At 42.2% G+C, this 20,043-nt stretch overlaps 1 protein-coding gene across 6 annotated transcripts in view; it reads left to right on the top strand.

Annotated features, from left to right (window-relative positions):
* Window positions 1-20,043, top strand: part of nrap (nebulin-related anchoring protein) — a 126,711-nt gene that overhangs the window by 49,224 nt on the left and 57,444 nt on the right. For all 6 annotated transcript variants that reach the window (XM_045702007.1, XM_014157056.2, XM_014157059.2 and 3 more), the window contains 8 exons: window positions 9,120-9,317; window positions 9,712-9,816; window positions 9,918-10,016; window positions 10,113-10,217; window positions 11,740-11,847; window positions 12,135-12,446; window positions 13,129-13,233; window positions 16,589-16,687. In XM_045702007.1, coding sequence (XP_045557963.1) covers window positions 9,120-9,317; window positions 9,712-9,816; window positions 9,918-10,016; window positions 10,113-10,217; window positions 11,740-11,847; window positions 12,135-12,446; window positions 13,129-13,233; window positions 16,589-16,687 — 1,131 coding nt within the window. The remainder of the gene's footprint in view (window positions 1-9,119; window positions 9,318-9,711; window positions 9,817-9,917; window positions 10,017-10,112; window positions 10,218-11,739; window positions 11,848-12,134; window positions 12,447-13,128; window positions 13,234-16,588; window positions 16,688-20,043) is intronic.

The raw sequence follows: 20,043 nt of genomic DNA, 5'->3' as shown, positions 1-20,043 counted from the left end.
GTTTATACTTGCGTAATATTGTTTGTACAGATGAACGTGGTACCTTCAGGCATTTGGAAATTTCTCCCAAGGATGAACCAGACTTGTGGAGGTCTACATTTCTTTTTGAGGTCTTAGCTGATTTCTTTTGATTTTCCCATGATGTCAAGCAAAGAAGCACTGAGTTTGAAGGTAGGCCTTGAAATACATCCACAGGTACACCGTCAATTGACTCAACTGATTTCAATTAGCTTATCAGAAGCTTCTAAAGCCATGACATAATTTTCTGGAATTTTCCAAGCTGTTTAAAGGCATAGTCAACTTAGTGTATGTAAACTTCTGACCCACTAGAATTGTGATACAGTGAATTATAAGTGAAATAATCTGTCTGTAAACAATTGTTGGAAAAATTACTTGTGTCATACACAAAGTAGATGTCCTAACCTACTTGCCAAAACTCTAGGTTGTTAACAAGAAATTTGTGGAGTGGTTGAAAAACAAGTTTTAATGTCTCCAACCTAAGTGTATGTAAACTTCCGACTACAACTGTATATACAGGGTGTTCCGGTACTGAGTCAATGTGCGGGGGTACAGGTTAGTCGAGGTAGTTTGTACATTTTATTTTTTATTTCACCTTTATTTAACCAGGTAGGTTAGTTGAGAACAAGTTCTCATTTGCAACTGCGACCTGAACAAGATAAAGCATAGCAATTCGACACATACAACAACACAGAGTTACACATGGAATAAACAAAACATACAGTCAGTAATACAGTAGAACAAAAGAAAACAAAAAGTCTATATACAGTGAGTGCAAATGAGGTAAGATAAGGGAGTAAAGGCAATAAATAGGCCATGGTGGCGAAGTAATTACAATATAGCAATTAAACACTGGAATGGTAGATGTGCAAGTAGAGATACTGGGGTGCAAAGGAGAAAGATAAATAAATAAATACAGTATGGAGATGAGGTAGGTAGATAGATTGGCTGTTTACAGATGGGCTATGTACAGGTGCAGCAATCTGTGAGCTGCTCTGACAGCTGGTGCTTAAAGCTAGTGAGGGAGATATGCGTCTCCAGCTTCAGTGATTTTTGCAGTTCATTCCAGTCATTGGCAGCAGAGAACTGGAAGGAAAGGCGACCAAAGGAGGAATTGGCTTTGGGGGTGACCAGTGAGATATACCTGCTGGAGCGCGTGCTACGAATGGGTGCTACTATGGTGACCAGTGAGCTGAGATAAGGTGGGTCTTTACCTAGCAGAGACTTGTAGATAACCTATAGCCAGTGGGTTTGGCGACGAGTATGAAGCGAGGGCCAAACAACGAGAGTGTACAGGTCGCAGTGGTGGGTAGTGTACGGGGCTTTGGTGACAAAACGGATGGCACTGTAATAGACTACATCCAATTTGTTGAGTAGAGTGTTGGAGGCTATTTTATAGATGACATCGCCGAAGTTGTGGATCGGTAGGATGGTCAGTTTTACGAGGGTATGTTTGGCAGCATGAGTGAAGGAGGCTTTGTTGCGAAATAGGAAGCCAATTCTAGATTTCATTTTGGATTGGAGATGCTTAATGTGAGTCTGGAAGGAGAATTTACAGTCTAACCAGACACCTAGGTTTTTGTAGTTGTCCACGTATTCTAAGTCAGAGACGTCCAGAGTAGTGATGCTGGACGGGCGGGCAGGTGCGGGCAGTGATCGATTGAATAGCATGCATTTTGTTTTACTTGCATTTAAGAGCAGTTGGAGGCCACGGAAGGAGAGTTGTATGGCATTGAAGCTCGTCTGGAGGTTAGTTAACACAGTGTCCAAAGAGGTGCCAGAAGTATACAGAATGGTGTCGTCTGCGTAGAGGTGGATCAGAGAATCACCAGCAGCAAGAGCGACATCATTGATGTATACAGAGAAGAGAGTCGGCCCGAGAATTGAACCCTGTGGCACCCCCATAGAGACTGCCAGAGGTCCGGACAACAGGCCCTCCGATTTGACACTCTGAACTCTATCAGAGAAGTAGTTGGTAAACCAGGCGAGGCAATCATTTGAGAAACCAAGACTGTCGAGTCTGCCAATAAGAATGTGGTGATTGACAGGGTCGAAAGCCTTGGCCAGGTCGATGAATATGACTGCACAGTAATGTCTCTTATCGATGGCGGTTATGTCATTTAGGACCTTGAGTGTGGCTGAGGTACAGCCATGACCAACTCTGAAACCAGATTGCATAGCGGAGAAGGTACGGTGCGATTCGAAATGGTCGGTAATCTGTTTGTTAACTTGGCTTTCGAAGACCTTAGAAAGACAGGGTAGAATAGATATAGGTCTGTAGCAGTTTGGGTCTAGAGTGTCACCCCCTTTGAAGAGGGGGATGATCGCGGCAGCTTTCCAATCTTTGGGAATCTCAGACGATACGGAAGAGAGGTTGAACAGGCTAGTAATTGGGGTTGCAACAATTTCGGCAGATCATTTTAGAAATAGAGGGTCAAGATTGTCTAGCCTGGCTGATTTGTAGGGGTATAGATTTTGCAGCTCTTTCAGAACATCAGCTATCTGGATTTGGTTGAAGGAGAAATGGTGGGGGCTTTGGCAAGTTGCTGTGGAGGGTGCCGGGCAGTTGACCGGGATAGGGGTAGCCAGGTGGAAAGCATGGCCAGCCGTAGAGAAATGCTTATTGAAATTCTCAATTATAGTGGATTTATCGGTGGTAACAGTGTTTCCTAGCCTCAGAGCAGTGGGCAGCTGGGAGGAGGTGCTCTTATTCTCCATTGACTTTACAGTGTCCCAGAACTTTTTTGAGTTTGTACTACAGGATGCAAATTTCTGTTTGAAAAAGCTAGCCTTAGCTTTCCTAACTGCCTGTGTACATTTGTTCCTAACTTCCCTGAAAAGTTGCATATCACGGGGGCTATTCGATGCTAATGCAGAGCGCCACAGGATGTTTTTGTGCTGGTCAAGGGCAGACAGGTCTGGAGTGAACCAAGGACTATATCTATTTCTAGTTCTACATTTTTTGAATGGGGCATACTTATTTAAGCTGGTGAGGAAGGCACTTTTAAAGAATAACCAGGCGTCATCTACTGACGGGATGAGGTCAATGTCATTTCACGATACCCCGGCCAGGTCGATTAGAGGCTTGCTCGCAGAAGTGTTTTAGGGAGCGTTTGACAGTGATGAGGGGTGGTAATTTGGTCGCAGACCCATTACGGATGCAGGCTATGAGGCAGTGATCGCTGAGATCTTGATTGAAAACAGCAGAGGTGTGTTTGGAGGGCGAGTTAGTTAGGATGATAACTATGAGGGTGCCCATGTTTACGGATTTGGTGTTGTATCTAGTAGGTTCATTGATAATTTGTGTGAGATTGAGGGCATCAAGCTTAGATTGTAGGATGGCCTGGGTGTCCTCCTCCCAGAGTGCTAACAGCCGTGGCGTGACCCTGTCGTTCTCCGCTAACATCAAGGCGGTGACCCGATCCTGTAGGTTCATGCTCTACAACATTCGCAAAGTACGACCCTGCCTTACACAGGAAGCGGTGCAGGTCCTAATCCAGACACTTGTTATCGCCCGTCTGGATTACTGCAACTCGCTGTTGGCTGGGCTCCCTGCCTGTGCCATTAAACCCCTACAACTCATCCAGAACGCCGCAGCCCATCTGGTGTTCAACCTTCCCAAGTTCTCTCACGTCACTCCGCTCCTCCGCACACTTCACTGGCTTCCAGTTGAAGCTCGCCTCTGCTACAATACCATGGTGCTTGCCTACGGAGCTGTGAGGGGAACGGCACCTCCGTACTTTCAGGCTCTGATCAGTCCCTACACCCAAACAAGGGCACTGCGTTCATCCACCTCTGGCCTGCTGGCCCCCCTACCTCTGCGGAAGCACAGTTCCCGCTCAGCCCAGTCAAAACTGTTCGCTGCTCTGGCACCCCAATGGTGGAACAAGCTCCCTCACGATGCCAGGTCAGCGGAGTCAATCACCACCTTTAAGGAATACCTGGGATAGGATAAAGTAATCCTTCTAACCCCCCCCCCCACCCAAAAAAAAGATATAGATGTACTATTGTAAAGTGGTTGGTCCACTGGATATCATAAGGTGAATGCACCAATTTGTAAGTCGCTCTGGATAAGACCGTCTGCTAAATTACGTAAATGTAATGTAAATGTTAAGCATGTCCCAGTTTAGGTCACCTAGTAGCACGAGCTCAGAAGATAGATGGGGGCAACCAATTCACATATGGTATCGAGGGCACAGCTGGGGGCAGAGGGTGGTCTATAGCAAGCGGCAACAGTGAGAGACTTGTTTCTGGAAAGGTGCATTTTTAGAAGTAGAAGCTCGAATTGTTTTGGTGCAGACTTGGATAGTAATACAGAACTCTGCAGGCTATCTTTGCAGCAGATTGCAACACCACCCCCTTTGGCAGTTCTATTTTGGCGGAATATGTCATAGTTAGGGATGGAGATTTCCTAAGCCATGATTCAGGATACATGTAGGTAGGGGTAAAGTGACTATGCACAGACAATAAACAGCAAGTAGCAGCAGTGTAAAACAAAGGGGGGGGGGGGGTGTCAATGTAAATAGTCTGGGTGGCCATTTGATTAATTGTTCAGCAGTCATGGCAGAGAGAAAAGTCTATGACTTGGATGACTGGGAACAATATTTTGGGTTTTCCTCTGACACAGCCTTGTTTAAAGGTCCTGGACGGCAGGACGCTTGGCCCCAGTGATGTACTGGGCCGTAAGCACTACCCTCTGTTGCGCCTTACAGTCAGATGCCGAGCAGGTGCCATACCAGGCGGTGATGCAACCAGTCAGGATGCTTTCGATGGAGCAGCTCTAGAAATATTTGAGTATCTGGGACACATGCCAAATCAAGTCTACTGAGGGGGAAAAGGTGTTGTTGTGCCATCTTCATGACTGTCTTGGTGTGTTTGGACCATGATAGTCCGTTGGTGATGTGGACATGATGATGTGATGTGGACATGATGATGAATACTTGTCTAGCTTGCTAGCTAAGATTCTGAAAGTATGTTGTTGACATGATCAGTCCAATCAACGCTACACTAGATATAAAGTGATTTGTTGTCATATCTGTCAATGAACTTGAGCCTTCTTGGGTGGAAACTTCTAATGTAAATCTACGGCAGCACCAAAGGGGGCTTGAACTGCATAGGTCTCCCTGTAGATTCTGTGGTGGCTCAGTGTCCCCATGAATGAAAGAACACTGAGCCAATCACAATGGCTGTTGCGCCTTCTTCACCACACTATCTGTGTGGGTGGACCAGTTCAGTTTGTCATTGATGTGTATACTGAGGAACTTTCCACCTTCTTCAGTGAGGTCCCGTCGATGTGGATAGGGGGGTGCTCCCTCTGCTGTTTCCTGAAGTCCATGATCAGCTCCTTTGTTTTGTTGACATTGGGTGAGAGGTTATTTTACGGGCACCACACTCCCAGTGCCCTCACCTTCTCCATGTAGGCTCGTCATTGTTGGTAATTGTTATAAAAAAACGTATTTAACCTTTATTTAAATAGGCAAATTAGTTATGAACAAATTCTTATTTACAATTGACGGCCTACACCAGCCATACCTGGATGACACTGGGCCAATTGTGCACTGCCCTATGGGACTCCCAATCACGGCCGGTTGTTTTACAGCTTGGATTCAAACCAGGGTGTCTGTACTGATGCCTCTAGCACTGAGATGCAGTGCCTTAGACCACTGCGCCACTGTTGTGTCATCTGCAAACTTGAAGATTGAGTTGGAGGTTTGCATGGCCATGCAGTCATGGGTGAACAGGGAGTACAGGAGGGGGCTGAGCATGCATCCTTTTGGAGCCCCAGTGTTGAGGGTGTTGTTTCCTACCTTCACCACCTGGGGCGGCCCGTCAGGAAGTCCAGGATCCAGTTGCACAGGGCGGGGTTCAAACCCAGGGCCTCGAGCTTAAACCTGTTTGGGATAGGGTTCCGCTAGCGGAACGTTTAGTCAACATCCGGTGAAACTGCAGAGCGCAAAATAAAATAAAAAAAGACTTTCATACATTCACAAGTGCAATACACCAAATTAAAGCTTAACTTCTTGCTAATCTAGCCAGCATGTCAGATTTCAAAAAAGCTTTACGGCGAAGGAAACCATGCTTTTATCTGAGGACAGCACCCCATCAAACAAACACATGACAATCATAATTCAACCCGCCAGGTGCGACACAAAACTCAGAAATAACGATATAATTCATGCCTTACCTTTGAAGATCTTCTTCTGTTGGCACTCCAATATGTCCCATAAACATCATAAATGGTCCTTTTGTTTGATAAATTCCGTCGTTATATCTCCAAAATGTCCATTTATTTGGCGCGTTTTATTCAGAAAAACACTGGTTCCAACTCGCGCAACATGACTACAGAATATCTAATAAGTTAACTGTAATTTTGATCCAAACATTTCAAACAACTTTCCTAATACAACTTTAGGTATTTTTTATATGTAAATAATCGATATAATTTAAGACGGGATAAACAGTGTTCAATACAGGATGGAAACAAAGTGGAGCGAGCTTTCAGGTCGTGCGCCCCAACCACAACAGTACACTAGACTCGACCCTCGTTCTGAACAGCCTTACTTCTTCATTACTCAAAAGAAAAACATCAACCAATTTCTAAAGACTGTTGACATCCAGTGGAAGCGATAGGAACTGCAAGCAAGTGTCTTAGAAATCTAGATCCACATAGAAAGCTCATTGAAAACACTGTCGCCTCAACAACAAAAAATCCTGGATGGTTTGTCCTCGGGGTTTCGCCTGCCAAATAAATTATGTTATACTCACAGACATAATTCTAACAGTTTTAGAAACGTTAGAGTGTTCTCTATCCAAATCTACCCATTATATGCATATCCTAGCTTCTGGGCCTGAGTAGCAGGCAGTTTACTTTGGGCACGCTTTTCATCCAAACATCCGAATGCTGCCCCCTATCCTAAAAAAGTTAATGATGAGCTTGGAGGGTACTATGGTATTGAATGCTCAGCTATAGTCAAGAGGAATACCTTACACAGGTTTTCCTCTTGTCCAGATTGGATAGGGCAGTGTGCAGTGCGATGGCGACTGCATCGTCTGTGGATCTGTTGGGGCGGTAAGCAAATTGAAGTGGGTCTAGGGTGTCAGGTAAGGTAGTATACGTATACAGCTCAATGACTGCGGTCTTAGTGCCAGCATCGGTTTGTGGTGGCATGTCGACAGCTACAAAAAATACAGATAAACTTTCTTGGTAAATAGTGTGGTCTACAGCTTATCATGAGATACTCTACCTCAGGAGAGTAAAACCTTGAGACTTCCTTAGATTTCGTGCACCAGCTGTTGTTTACAAATATACACAGACCGCCACCCCTTGTCTTACCAGAGGCCGCTGTTCTATCCTGCCGAAAAAGCTTAAAACCTGCCAGCTGTATGTTATTCAGGTCATCGTTCAGCCACGACTCGGTGAAACATAAGATATTACAGTTTTTAATGTCCCGTTGGTAGGATATTTTATTACTGATTGATTGTACGTTGGCTAATAGGACCGATGGTATCTGTAGATTACCCTCTCGGCGACGGATCCTAACAAGGCACCCGGGTCTTTGTCCACGAGACCCGTCTCTTTGTGTACAGTTCAATAAAAAATGAAAAGCTAAAATGTCAATTCATATTCAACCCATTTTGTTATGGCAAGCCTAAATAAGTTCAGGAGTAAAAATGTGCTTCACAAGTCACATATTAAGTTGCATGGAATCTGTGTGCAATAATAGTTTTTAATATGATTTCTGATTGACTACCTCATCACTGTACCCCACACATACAATTATTTGGAAGGTCCCTCAGTCAAGCAGTGCATTTCAAACACAGATTCAATCACAAAGACCAGGGAGGTTTTTCAGTCCCTTGCAAAGGGCACCTATTGGTAAAAAAAGCAGACATTGAATATCCCTTTGAATACGGTCAAGTTAGTAATTACACTTTGGATGGTGTATCAATACACCCAGTCACTACAAAGATACAGGTGTCCTTCCTAACTCAGTTGCCGGAAAGGAAGGCCATGAGGCCAATGGTGACTTTAAAACAGCTACAGAGTTTAATGGCTGTGATAGAAGAAAACTGTGTATGTATCATCAACATTGTAGTTAGTCCACAATACTAACCTAAATGACAGAGTGAAAAGAAGGAAGCCTGTACTGAATATAAATATTCCAAAACATGTATCCTGTTTGCAGTAAGGTAATACTGCAAAAATGTGGCAAAGCAATGAACTTTTTGTCCTAAATACAAAGTGATATGTTTGGGGTAAATCTAATACATTACTGAGAACCACACTCCATATTTTCAAACATAGTGGTAGCTGTATCATGTTATGAGTATGCTTGTAATAATTAAGGACTGGGGAGTTTTTCAGTATAAAAAAATGTATTGGAGCTAAGCAAAATTCTAGAGGAAAACCTGGTTCAGTCTGCTTTCCACCGGACACTGGGAGATGAATTCAACTTTCAGCAGGACAATAACCTAAAACACAAGGCCAAATCTACCCTGGAGTTGCTTCCCTAGAAGACAGTGAATGTTTCTGGGTGGCCGAGTTACAGCTTTGCCTTAAATGTACATGAACATCTATGGAAAGACCTGAAAATGGTTGTCCAGCAATGATCAACAACCAATTTGACAGAGCTTGAATAATCTCTTAAAAGACTTCCACAGAAAGACTTCCAGCTGTAATCACTGCTAAAGGTGCTTCTACAAAGATTTCACTCAGGGGTGTGATATATTTCTGTATTTCATTTTCAATAAATTTGCAAACATTTCTAAAAACATGTTTCACTTTGTCATTATGGGGTATTGTGACTAGATGGGTGATAGAAAACATCTATTTAATCCATTTTGAAATCAGGCTGTAACACAACAAAATGTGGAATAAGTCAAGGGGTATAATACTTTCTGAAGGCACTCTAAATTAGTTTTTTTTTAACAATACCATTGTGAGTTACAGCACACAGTTCACAAAACCCTCTAAATGATGCAGTGTACAAAACACACACATACACACCAGGAAATTCTCAACCTCCTGATTCTCAATCTCCTGATTCTCAATCTCCTCCCTCATCAGTCTATCTCTCTGTTATCTACAACAATTCCAACAGATTGAGTACAAGAAGAACTCCAAGGCAAACCAGTCCCAGTTCAGCTTGTCCATGGACATGGTCAACCTGAGCCATGCTAAAAAAGCCCAGGCCCTTGCCAGCGACCTGGACTACAGGACGAAGCTCCACCACTACACCATCCTATCCGACGACATCCAAGTACAGCAGGCCAAAAAGGCCTATAACCTGCAGAGCGAGGTGAGGCAGAGAGGGGTGGGCCATGGGCAGCACTGGTGGTGATGGAGGGTTCTATGTGTGTTTAATAGACTAAAATGAACAGCTTATCTTCTCATGCAGATAATAGAATTTGAGTGCCAATGTTTAAAGGGGTAATAATCAGAAAGCTTTGGTCTTATAATTGAACAGTCATAAGGTATGTTTGAATTGACTTGAGTCTTCAGGGTTGAGGTTAGGTGAGAGGGTCGGGAGAGCAAAGGGAAGGTGAATAGGGATTTAGGAAAATATCTATATAGGTGTTATTCAAGTTAGTGTTTACTATCAAATATGAATGAATTGTGAACTCTCTCTTTTTCGGTCTCACACTCTTTGCCTGTCCCCCTCTTTCTTTCTCTCTCTCTCACTCTCCCCTCAGAATCAATACCGTTCAGATCTGACCTGGATGAAGGGAGTTGGCTGGGAGGCTGATGGATGTCTGAATGTGACCCAAGCCAAGAAGGCTGGAGAGCTTCTCAGTGATGTCAGTATAATAGGGTAGAGCGTGTATGTGTGTGTGTGTGTGTTATTGTATTTTTTATTTGTTTCTTTAGTGTTGACTCCTCACTTTGTTTCCTCTCACAGAAAAAGTACCGTCAGAAAGTGGACAACGTTAAGTTCACCCAGGTGGCCGATACTCTCTCTATCAAACACGCCAAGAAGAGCCAGGAACTGCAGAGCAAGGTGAGGTTGGCTGTTCATTTGCTATAACCCTGTCCTGCTCTTTTCTTCTGGCTGTATTCAGTCGGCTTGTGTTTGATTGGCTATTTCTCCCGTCAGCTAACGTATAAGGCGGGCAACGAGCGGATGATGCACCAGTACACCATGGATAAAGATGAGCCACTCTTCAGGCAGGCCAAAGCCAATGCAGACCTCCTCAGTGGGGTAAGGACTCTGGCAGACTACATACTATTAGTTTATTTTACATTACATTTACATTTTAGTCATTTAGCAGACGCTCTTATCCAGAGCGACTTACAGTAGTGAATGCATACATTTCATAAAAAAATATTTTTCCCGTACTGGTCCCCCGTGGGAATCGAACCCACAACCCTGGCGTTGCAAACACCATGCTCTACCAACTGAGCCACACGAGTTAATTTTAGTATACTGTAAATAAACGGTATCCTTTCAGTTGAGCGTACTAGCGCTTTGCCTGTCTACCGGAAGTTGATGCTGTTGCTATGCAACTTCTTACTAGCTTGTTACTAGCTAGACATTTTACAATTTTGGGTGTGTTTGTAAATTCAATCTGGAGTGCCAGAGTGCGTTCAGAGTGCACTCTGGGTGTTTGTAAATCCAAAGCGTTGTCAGATTGTCCATCGTAAATTCTGAATGTTTTGCTCTCAGAGCACATCACTGGACGCTCTGGCCGAGGAGTACGGCAGTCAAGCACCCAAGCTAACGTTGGCTAGCTTGCTTGCTATTTCCAGACACAAATGAGACAACACCTCACTCTGACCATTTTACTAGCCATAGCAGAGCTTGTTAGACTGTTTTCATGTTATCCAGAGCGGTGACTAACTGTGCTGCTGGCAACAATTTAATTATTCTCTTTTTTGCTGACACCGGCCATATATTCAAAGGGTGTTGAGCGTTCATAAATTCATCAGTTATTCTGCACTGGCTCACTCAGACGAGAGTACTCTGAAATCGGAGTAGATAGACAGAATGAACAATGTCCATTGAGAACGACTATACCACTTAGCTAAGAATGACATGAATAATCAAGTCAATAAACGTTGGGTAGTTAGTTAGATTATAGTTAATATACTGCCTGGCAAGTTAACTGTATTAGTAGCAAACTAACGTTAGATAACTAGCTAACATACCGGTACATACTGCTGTTTTTGGATGCCAGGAAGATTAGCTTACGTTACGGCGTTAGCTAATGGGGATCCTGATAAAAATTAACATACTGCTGTAATGCTATGCGGTTCGTAAGGATAGCGTAGCTAACACATTTTCAGCCAACATATAACGTAACGTAACTTATTTGGAAAGTCAATACATTGCTCAAAATATTCTTAACATTTGTCATAATTAGTTAAAGCAATGAATTTGTATCCACTCTCGTCGGACTTTGGCTGCATCATTTCCCCCATTTTCTTCAAATCTGAAAACGTTGTGAGGCCATGCCCATTTTCAGAAGAATTGCATTATGGGCCCTAAAAGCACGGAAATAGTGTCCACTGCTTGTATTCTTCGTATTTTGGTGAATTTAGTACGACATCCGGGAACATTTGGCATATTAACTGTATCCATACTATGAACAATAAGCATATAATATACTCAATTTATGTCAAACAGTGTGGTTAGTATGAGTATTCAAACACAGCTCTGGGCAATTTACAATTCTTGTCTGTCTTTTAACATGTTCCATCATTCGATCTTGTTTTCATTTCAGAAAGTGTATAAGAGTAGCTGGGAGCAACAGCGAGAGAAGGGCTTTGAGTTGCGCATGGACTCCTTGTCCATCCTCACAGCTAAGGCTAAGAGAGACCTGGCCAGTAATGTGAGTTACCCCCTTATTAATGTATTCGTTAACCTTTATTTGACCAGGTACCAGGCATAGCACTATGCTAAGTATCTCTGTGACTCACAGAAATGCATTGATACAAGAACAGCAACAACATAATCACAAATGCTAATTTTAAGTAGGATGTGGTTGGTCAAAATACAAATCAGAAAGGGTATGGTAGGCAGGGATTAGTCCCAGAAGTTAGTGTTAGGGATGGGGCTAAATATCCTTTTCAAGGATCTCTTCTAGCGGCCACTAATGAGACATTTCTGACTGGCCAGGTAAAATACAAGGAGAAGTACGAGCAGACTAAGGGGAAGATGATTGGGGTGAAGACGGTCACTGACGACTCTCAGATGGCGCACTCGGCTCTGGCCACCCGGTTGCAGAGTGATCACCATTACAGAAAGGAGTATGAGGACACTAAGACCAAGCATAGTGCCTCTTTGGACATGTTGACCCTGACCCACGCCAAGAAGGCCCAGGATCTGGCAACTGAGACCAACTACAGGACCTTCCTGCACAAGTACACAACCCTGCCCGGCGACATGAAGGTGGCCTGGGCCAAGAAGGCCTACGGACTACTGAGTGATGTAAGTTTTACCTGCCGGAACTACATTTCCCAGCATTCTCAGTCACGTAAGTCTAAGGCTGCATTCACAGCAAATCGGAGTAATAGTAAATATAAATCCCGACTTGGAAAAAACACTCACGCCAGCTTCCAAGTCGTAAATACAAGTTGGAAACTCTGGTCCCTGACTTTCCCAAAATGCTGACGTAACCTATTACCACAGAAATGACTTTGATGACAGCATTTTTTGCCAGTTAAATATAACAAAACATTTTTTTTAACACCATCATTTGATTGCGAGCCGCGTGATAGCTGTACTTTAATATTATGTTTGCTGTAGCTAGTTTGTCGTTAGCGTTCTAAACGAGTTCGAAACAAGTGAAAGCTCCCAGGTTGTGGCTCCAAGTTGACAATCGTTCCTCTGATTACTCCGATAGGGCATGAATGCAGCATCAGAACAACCAAAGCACCAGGAATGTCTGCTGGCATTTCTCTCATTTACCATAAATACAGATATCATTATATCATAGGTGTTGAAGGTTATTTGCATATGGACATTTTACAGATAGAATGCACCTTTAATGGTATTGTATTTGATGTATTAATTAACTTAACATGTGTTTAACCAGGCAAGTCAGTTAAGAACAAATTAGTATTTAAAATAACGAACGGGTATGAGAGCTGTTCCTTGTTTGTGTATTCAGAAACAGTACAGGTCGGATCGGAACTGGATGAAGGGCGTGGGCTGGGTGGCAGCAGATTTCCTGGATGTGAAACAAGCAAAGAAGGCTGGCGAGCTTGTTAGCGAGGTAACATTTAAATCCTTAACCTAGAAAAGAATGCTCAATCTTAGGTCAATGAGGTCTTTGTTCAGAGCTGGAAGTACAAAGTTGCACCAAACTTAAACACTTGATATAGAGGACATACTGTATGACTGGGTTAAGAATCACATACTTTCATACTTAAGTCAACTATATATGACGCTAAGTATATAGTTGAAGTTGGAAGTTTACATACACTTAGGTTGGAGTCATTAAAACTCGTTTTTCAACAACTACACAAATTTCTTGTTAACAAACTATAGTTTTGGCAAGTTGGTTATCTTAGGGTGACCATATTTTAGTTTTCAAAAAAGAGGACATGTCCGGGAAAAAGAGGACGTATAGTCACCCTAGTATCAGCTGTCTCATTTGGAGTGTTTTTAACTTAGACTAAGTTACTTTGCACGCCACCATTCTTCCAATCAAAATACTGAATAAGCAGAGGGAATATTTTCACAGCACCGTGTTTGCTCCCATCAGTAGAAACACCACAGTAAGGTATGTCTTCTAGTGCTTTCTGAGCTATGTCGACAGAATGTGGTGCTATCACAGCGTTAACAATTGCTTCGGTCTTAGTACGAGCGCTTGAACATTTTTGCGCAGTCTCGGAATCAGGGAAAGCCTTTTAACAAGACAGACGTGCAGTCCATTGATCTGTAGCTATTGTGATGCTTCGTGCTGTGGAATGCAAAAACTCCCACCGCAGCAGTAACAGCATCTTCTGTTTTACCTGCTCTCACAAAATAGTCAGTTAATTTACCTGAGGAACTCTCTCCTTTAGCTGCAATGTTGTGTTTTGCGGAGCTTATGTGGGCTTCTGGGTCGCTAGCACCTTTATTTGACACTGACACATACGTGCCAGCTTTGCAGGTCATGCATTCTGCTTCACACGGATCCCGACCAAGACGAAAACACGGGAATTTTCTCTGTAAATCGTCTGTGAATTTACATTTGCGTTTGGGCATTTTTACGCTGTTCTGGAGCCATTTGCCACTGTTGACAAGCAAGCTGCTGCTCTGTCTCTTGGCTGTTGCCATGGTGAGGGTAATGATTGAGATGCAGTTTGACCAATGTTTGCGTAGGCCTACATGGCCCACCAATGGTGGCGTGTGAGAAGGCGGGACCTAAAGAGAAAATTCAAAGCAATGCAAACCCCCAAAAACGCACACAATGAATGGCGACTGTAGAAAGCAAAAGCCGAATCCCGGACATTTTGGGCGATATAGAAATCCCGGCCGGACGCATTTTTTTTAGGTCCAAAAAGAGGACATGTCCGGGAAAAAGAGGACATATGGTCACCCTAGTTATCTACTTTGTGCATGACACAAGTAATTTTTCCAACAATTGTTTACAGACAGATTATTTCACTTATTCACTGTATCACAAGTCCAGTGGGTCAGAAGTTTACATGCACTAAGTTGACTGTGCCTTTAAACAGCTTGGAAAAATTACAGAAAATGTCATTGCTTTAGAAGCTTCTGATAGGATAATTGACATCATTTGAGTCAGGGACTACCTTCAAACTCACTGCCTCTTTGCTTGACATCATGTGAAAATCAAACGTTGTTGTCGAGGGGAACTGTTGGGGGATCTTGGATGGTTGGGAGCTTGGGCCAGTGGCCAAGAGTTCGCTGGTTCGGGTCCCCGATTCAACTGGGTGAGGGATCTGTCCTTGTGACCTTGGGTGGGGCACTTGACCCTGGTTGCTCCTGTTGGACGCTCTGGATGTGTCTGCTAGATGGAATGGAATGTAAATGTTGAGTGGCTTCACTGCAGGTAGATTGAATGTTTTTTTTTATGTAATAAAAACAATTTGGTTGTCATCACCTCTTGAAGAGCATGGTCAGACCTCCACATTTCTGATTATTGTATGTAAAACAATTGTGCACATTTAGCTCTATGATCAGAGTTATACAGGAATTAACTAACTGCATGCTTTTCATGATCAGTAAACATTAATTCATCATGTAATTTCAGATATGTAGGGTAGCCTCACAATGTCGCTCAATATTAGCCACCATTAATTGGATATTTGAGCGATATAAAATAAAAGTGAATTCTGCCTGACAAGTATGAGTGGTTTATTTTTGCATCTATTGTGGGCTCTGCCTGTCAAGTAGCAGAAGCGAGCATTTGCCTGTTTACTTCCCAAGCTACTGGCAGAAACTTTGTCCATAGTGGTAAGTACTGTAGACCTAATGTACTTTTTCGCCAACCAATGTAGGCCTACCTAGTGAAGTTAGCTCACATTATCCCCTTTTCAACATTGTTTTTAAGAGTGTTTAATTACGATTGCTGCTGACACATGATATAGGCTACATTGATTGACGAACCAGGTGAAATTGGCTAGCTAGCTAATAACAGATCATGTCAATATGGCTAGTAAACAAGCAAACTTTCAGGGGATAAACTAAATGACTATATCCAAATATTATTTGATTTCATTGCCATCTATAGTGGTGAAAACAGTAGTCCAACTTGCCGATGTCATCCTCGTTCCAAAATACTGATCTCTGATGAAGCAAAGCTAAAGGATGTTTGCTTAGTACATGCCAAATGGATAGGTACCTTCACGTATCTGAAATTACATTATCATTGATGTTTACTGATCATGAAAAGTTACTTACTGTATAACTCTCATGGAGCTAAATGTGTGTAATTGTTTTGTATTGAATAATCGGAAATATGTAGTTCTGACTATGCTAAATAGGTGATTATACAGTATTAAAACCAAATAGTTAACTTTTAACTATCCCTTAAAAACGGCACATAGTTGTAAATGGTTTTAGGGGAGCTGGGGTCTCCTTGCCCACAAGCAGCCAAATCGAACGTATTGTGAAGTTTTATTGAAAAATAGCTATAGTATAGCTGTCTTTGTATTGCTCTGTCCACAAAGCTGCCTCTTTCTCACGGCACCTCTTCCTTCTTGACCTCAATCCAACAGTGACATGATATGTGAAAGCAATATGATTGACCCATCTCATTATTTTAGCTAGCAGTGATCCTTAATTTCTGTCAATCTCTGTAGGGGTGATTTTAAATATGTTGATCATCAGAAGTACTCTATTCATAATCATCTTTATTATAATTTCCTTAACAACAACAACACCCTAGTCATGATTATACATGGATCTATTTCAGCTCCAGAACAGTCTAAAATATATTGACATTAACTGGGGGTAGAGTTCTTTTTGACCCAGCCTACCTCTTATTTGCTTTAACGTCTTTTATTTTGTTTTACTGTAAAGTGTGTTTAAATTTTAAGTGCATTTTTAACACAGTTAGATTTTATTTCATTTACTCTTCATTTCACATACTGTGCTTTATCTGTGGTGTTTTCCAGAAAAAGTACCGTCAACATGTCAGCGATCTGAAGTTCACCAGCGTGGAGGACACTCCCGAGATGGTCCAGGCCAAACTCAGCAATAAACTGGCCCTAGACGTAAGCCCACCAGTCATCTATACATAGCGGCTAAAAAGGGACACTACTTAAACTCTGGGCGGTTGCTTTGGACCCGATAACACATGTGCACTAACTCTGTCTATTAAGGTAAAAAATATAAATAAATGACATACCATTCATAACCTACAGCGATTTCCTTTTTGGAATCGAACTCAAATCTTACTGCTGGCAATGCCATAAGCATGCATCCCCCCCTCTTCCCACAGGCTATATATCATGCATGATGAATATAATCAATTAGGTCAAGCTCAGCAAAAATGTAAAAAATGTGGTCATCTTAAGGCAATGCATTTGTTTATCCATTGAAATGACATCACTTACCTTGTACTCGTTCTGCTTAGGTGCGGTTGCTTAATATCATTCTTTTACAATGGGGAAAACGGTTGGAATTTCTCCCCTGTCTGTTTGTTTAAAAAGAAATAACTCAATAACATCTTCGGTCGTCCTGGGAAAGACACATCGTTAAAAGATTTGTAAACAACTGCTTGCAGTTCTGAGCCAAATGTGATACTAAGGAGAGCCTGAGGGAAATCGATGAGTATCAATAGCTTTATGCTATGGAGGGACAACATACTCTATCGTGGAAAGATCCGGCTACCTCACAAAATAACTCTAACCCTACAAAAATAGAAAGGCAGATTAATCTACAGACACTGACGATTTACTAACCTTTTGAAGTAGAGGCGAGTGTTCTTGCTGGAATCCATGCAACACTTGAAAAGTTGTGTGAGGAGGAAGCAGGGCTGAGGGGGAGTTTGGAGTTTAGCCAGAGTGAAATTCTCACGTTCCAAGGAGAGAACAAGGCACTCACAGCCAAGGTAAAAACCCTCGATTCCAACATGGATTGTCTACTCAGGGAAAACAGGATGATGAGGGAGTCGCTACTAGACATACAAACCCGAAGCATGCGTGAAAATCTAATATTTTTTGGGGATGGCTGAGGACGCATCAAATAATCCAGAGGGGGCGATCAGAGTTCGTGTAATCCACCTTGAAGCTTCCTATAGAGACTGTAAACAAGGTGGCTCAGTGCGACAAGACCAACGCAAAATTTGAACACAACCAACAAAAGGAGCTGATCTAAAGCAGGGGAAGCGAGCTTAAAGGGACCTAATTCATTACCAATTTCCCCGGGAGATAAACGAACGTCGCAAGGGGCTGTATCCTGTACAGAGGCAGCAGAGGGAGAGTACCTTTCTCATTGTAGACAAACTCTTTATAGATGGACAGCTCTTCCGAGACAGCTCCATAACACCGTGGCTGTACCAAATTCTACAGGGACTTCAGGTTATGGAAAAAAATTGGAACTGTACAAATATTTAAACACTATGAACTTTATCAGCACACACACTCAATTACATACACGCTTACATATACAAACACTCGATCGCTCTCTCTTTATTGTGAAACTTTTCTAAAATGTAATATGTTTTTGTCTGTCTACATGTTGATATATGTTTAACAAGCAATGGGAAGATATCAGAACAGGGACGTTGGGGAATGAGAACATATTGTACGGGATACATTTGTACTGTAGTGAAGCCATCTCTAGAGTAAAGCAAGGTCTCTTTCATAGTCACTTGAAACGTCAATTGCTATGGAAGTGCTGGGATGTGTTTTTCTCTGAAAATGTTGTTAAATGTAATTATGATGCATCTATGATGGTGATACGATATGGATTCAAATTATCATCCTGAATATTAAGGCTATACTCACTTCATGTTAAACACATACACTCAACAATGCAAATTGTCTGGGTTATTATTTATTTGGACATCACACGTTATAGCCTTACTCGTATTCAGACATACACACTCTCGCTAAATCACATCCAATATCATACACATAAACCTACTGTAATGAACACAAGGGGAGACAGAGAGCTGGTTTCAAGCACAGGGCGCAGCAGGTGTTTATTGTAAAGGTTTAAAAAAATAAAGGAGAGCCACACACTCTAGGAGCTCAGATGCAAAAATATTTATGTCCAACGTTTGGACAGCCAAGCTGTCTTCATCAGGGTATAATGACAAACACTGCGGGATGACTCATTTATAGTGTCAAAAGACACACACAGGTGTCTGTAATCATGGCCAGGTGTGGCCTGATATCATTGGTTAATTCTTATATATTAAAACAGCATAAAAAAAACATATGGATAACGTACGATTATAGATACAATTTGGCTACATAAGCCTACAAACATTTACAATAGCAAAATCACAATAATGGCTTCAGATCAAAGTCTACGTTGAGACCGAAGGGAGCAAGGGTCTTTAAATTAAAGATCCGGGTAGCCTCTCGTTTTAACAATAAATTGTCGAGGTCACCCCCTCTCCTAGGGACGGTGACATGTTCGATGCCAATATAACGTAGAGATGAAATCGAGTGGTTTGCTTTCAAAAAGTGGGCCGCAACTGGGTAAGTCGAGTTTTTGCACCTAATGGTGCTCCAATGCTCCGAGATGCAAACTTTTAATTCACACTTTTATTTAGGATTTTATTGAAATGGATAACACGATTGAAGAGAAACGCACAGCTCTGCAAGGAGCTGTTAATGATGATGTCATCAGTTCATTGAATATGACAACTAACCAAGCGCTCCAGGACAAGTTGTCTACAGAAATAAAGGAACTTAAAATCAACAAATTCAACCAAGACAAAAAGACAAGTCTGAGGACAAAGTCTACTTCTGGAGAAACCCTGACAAAAGAGGTCTTGCTTCTATTTTAGCCCTTGACATTGCAGACGCTCGTTGGCACGCGCACGCAATAATTGAATAACGTGGATTTCAAAATTTATTTTGCGATGCTTGCGCATGCGACGTGTCCAGTCTGGTCAGCATGTAACCAAAAGCAGGTCTTAGCAGTAACACGGTTAGTAATGGCATTGATTTTGAGAGCGGAAGCGCAGCCTATCCAGCCATGACGCACAATGCTCATGGAACAACAGATGGGCTGGTGAAACTTGTATCTATAATTAGAATCATTAAAAAAATCCCAGTTTGTTTCATTCTTTTCAAAGCCAAGGATTTTGCTTGTGAGACTGCCTTGAAATTAATCTTAATCACCAAAGCTTTATTGAAAGACCACATTTGGGAACAGCAAAACAGTACATTCCCTTTGTATTATTTTGGATTTTGTTGAAGCCATCTCGAACTATTTGGACTGCAAACATATTTATCAAAACAGGATGCATTCTACTGTTGCTATTATTAGTTACTGTATCCTATTTAATAAATGGTATCAATCCACAATGGACTAGGACAATAATATTCCGTGCCCTCCAGCTGAATTGTAGTTGATGATAACTCAAAGACCTTCAATAGCGTACAAAACT

This window comes from Salmo salar, chromosome ssa19 (genome assembly GCF_905237065.1).
Source record: "Salmo salar chromosome ssa19, Ssal_v3.1, whole genome shotgun sequence".
NCBI classification, from domain to species: Eukaryota; Metazoa; Chordata; class Actinopteri; order Salmoniformes; family Salmonidae; genus Salmo; species Salmo salar.
The sequence above is the reverse complement of the archived record's forward strand: the minus strand, read 5'-3'. Positions and strand labels throughout refer to the sequence as shown.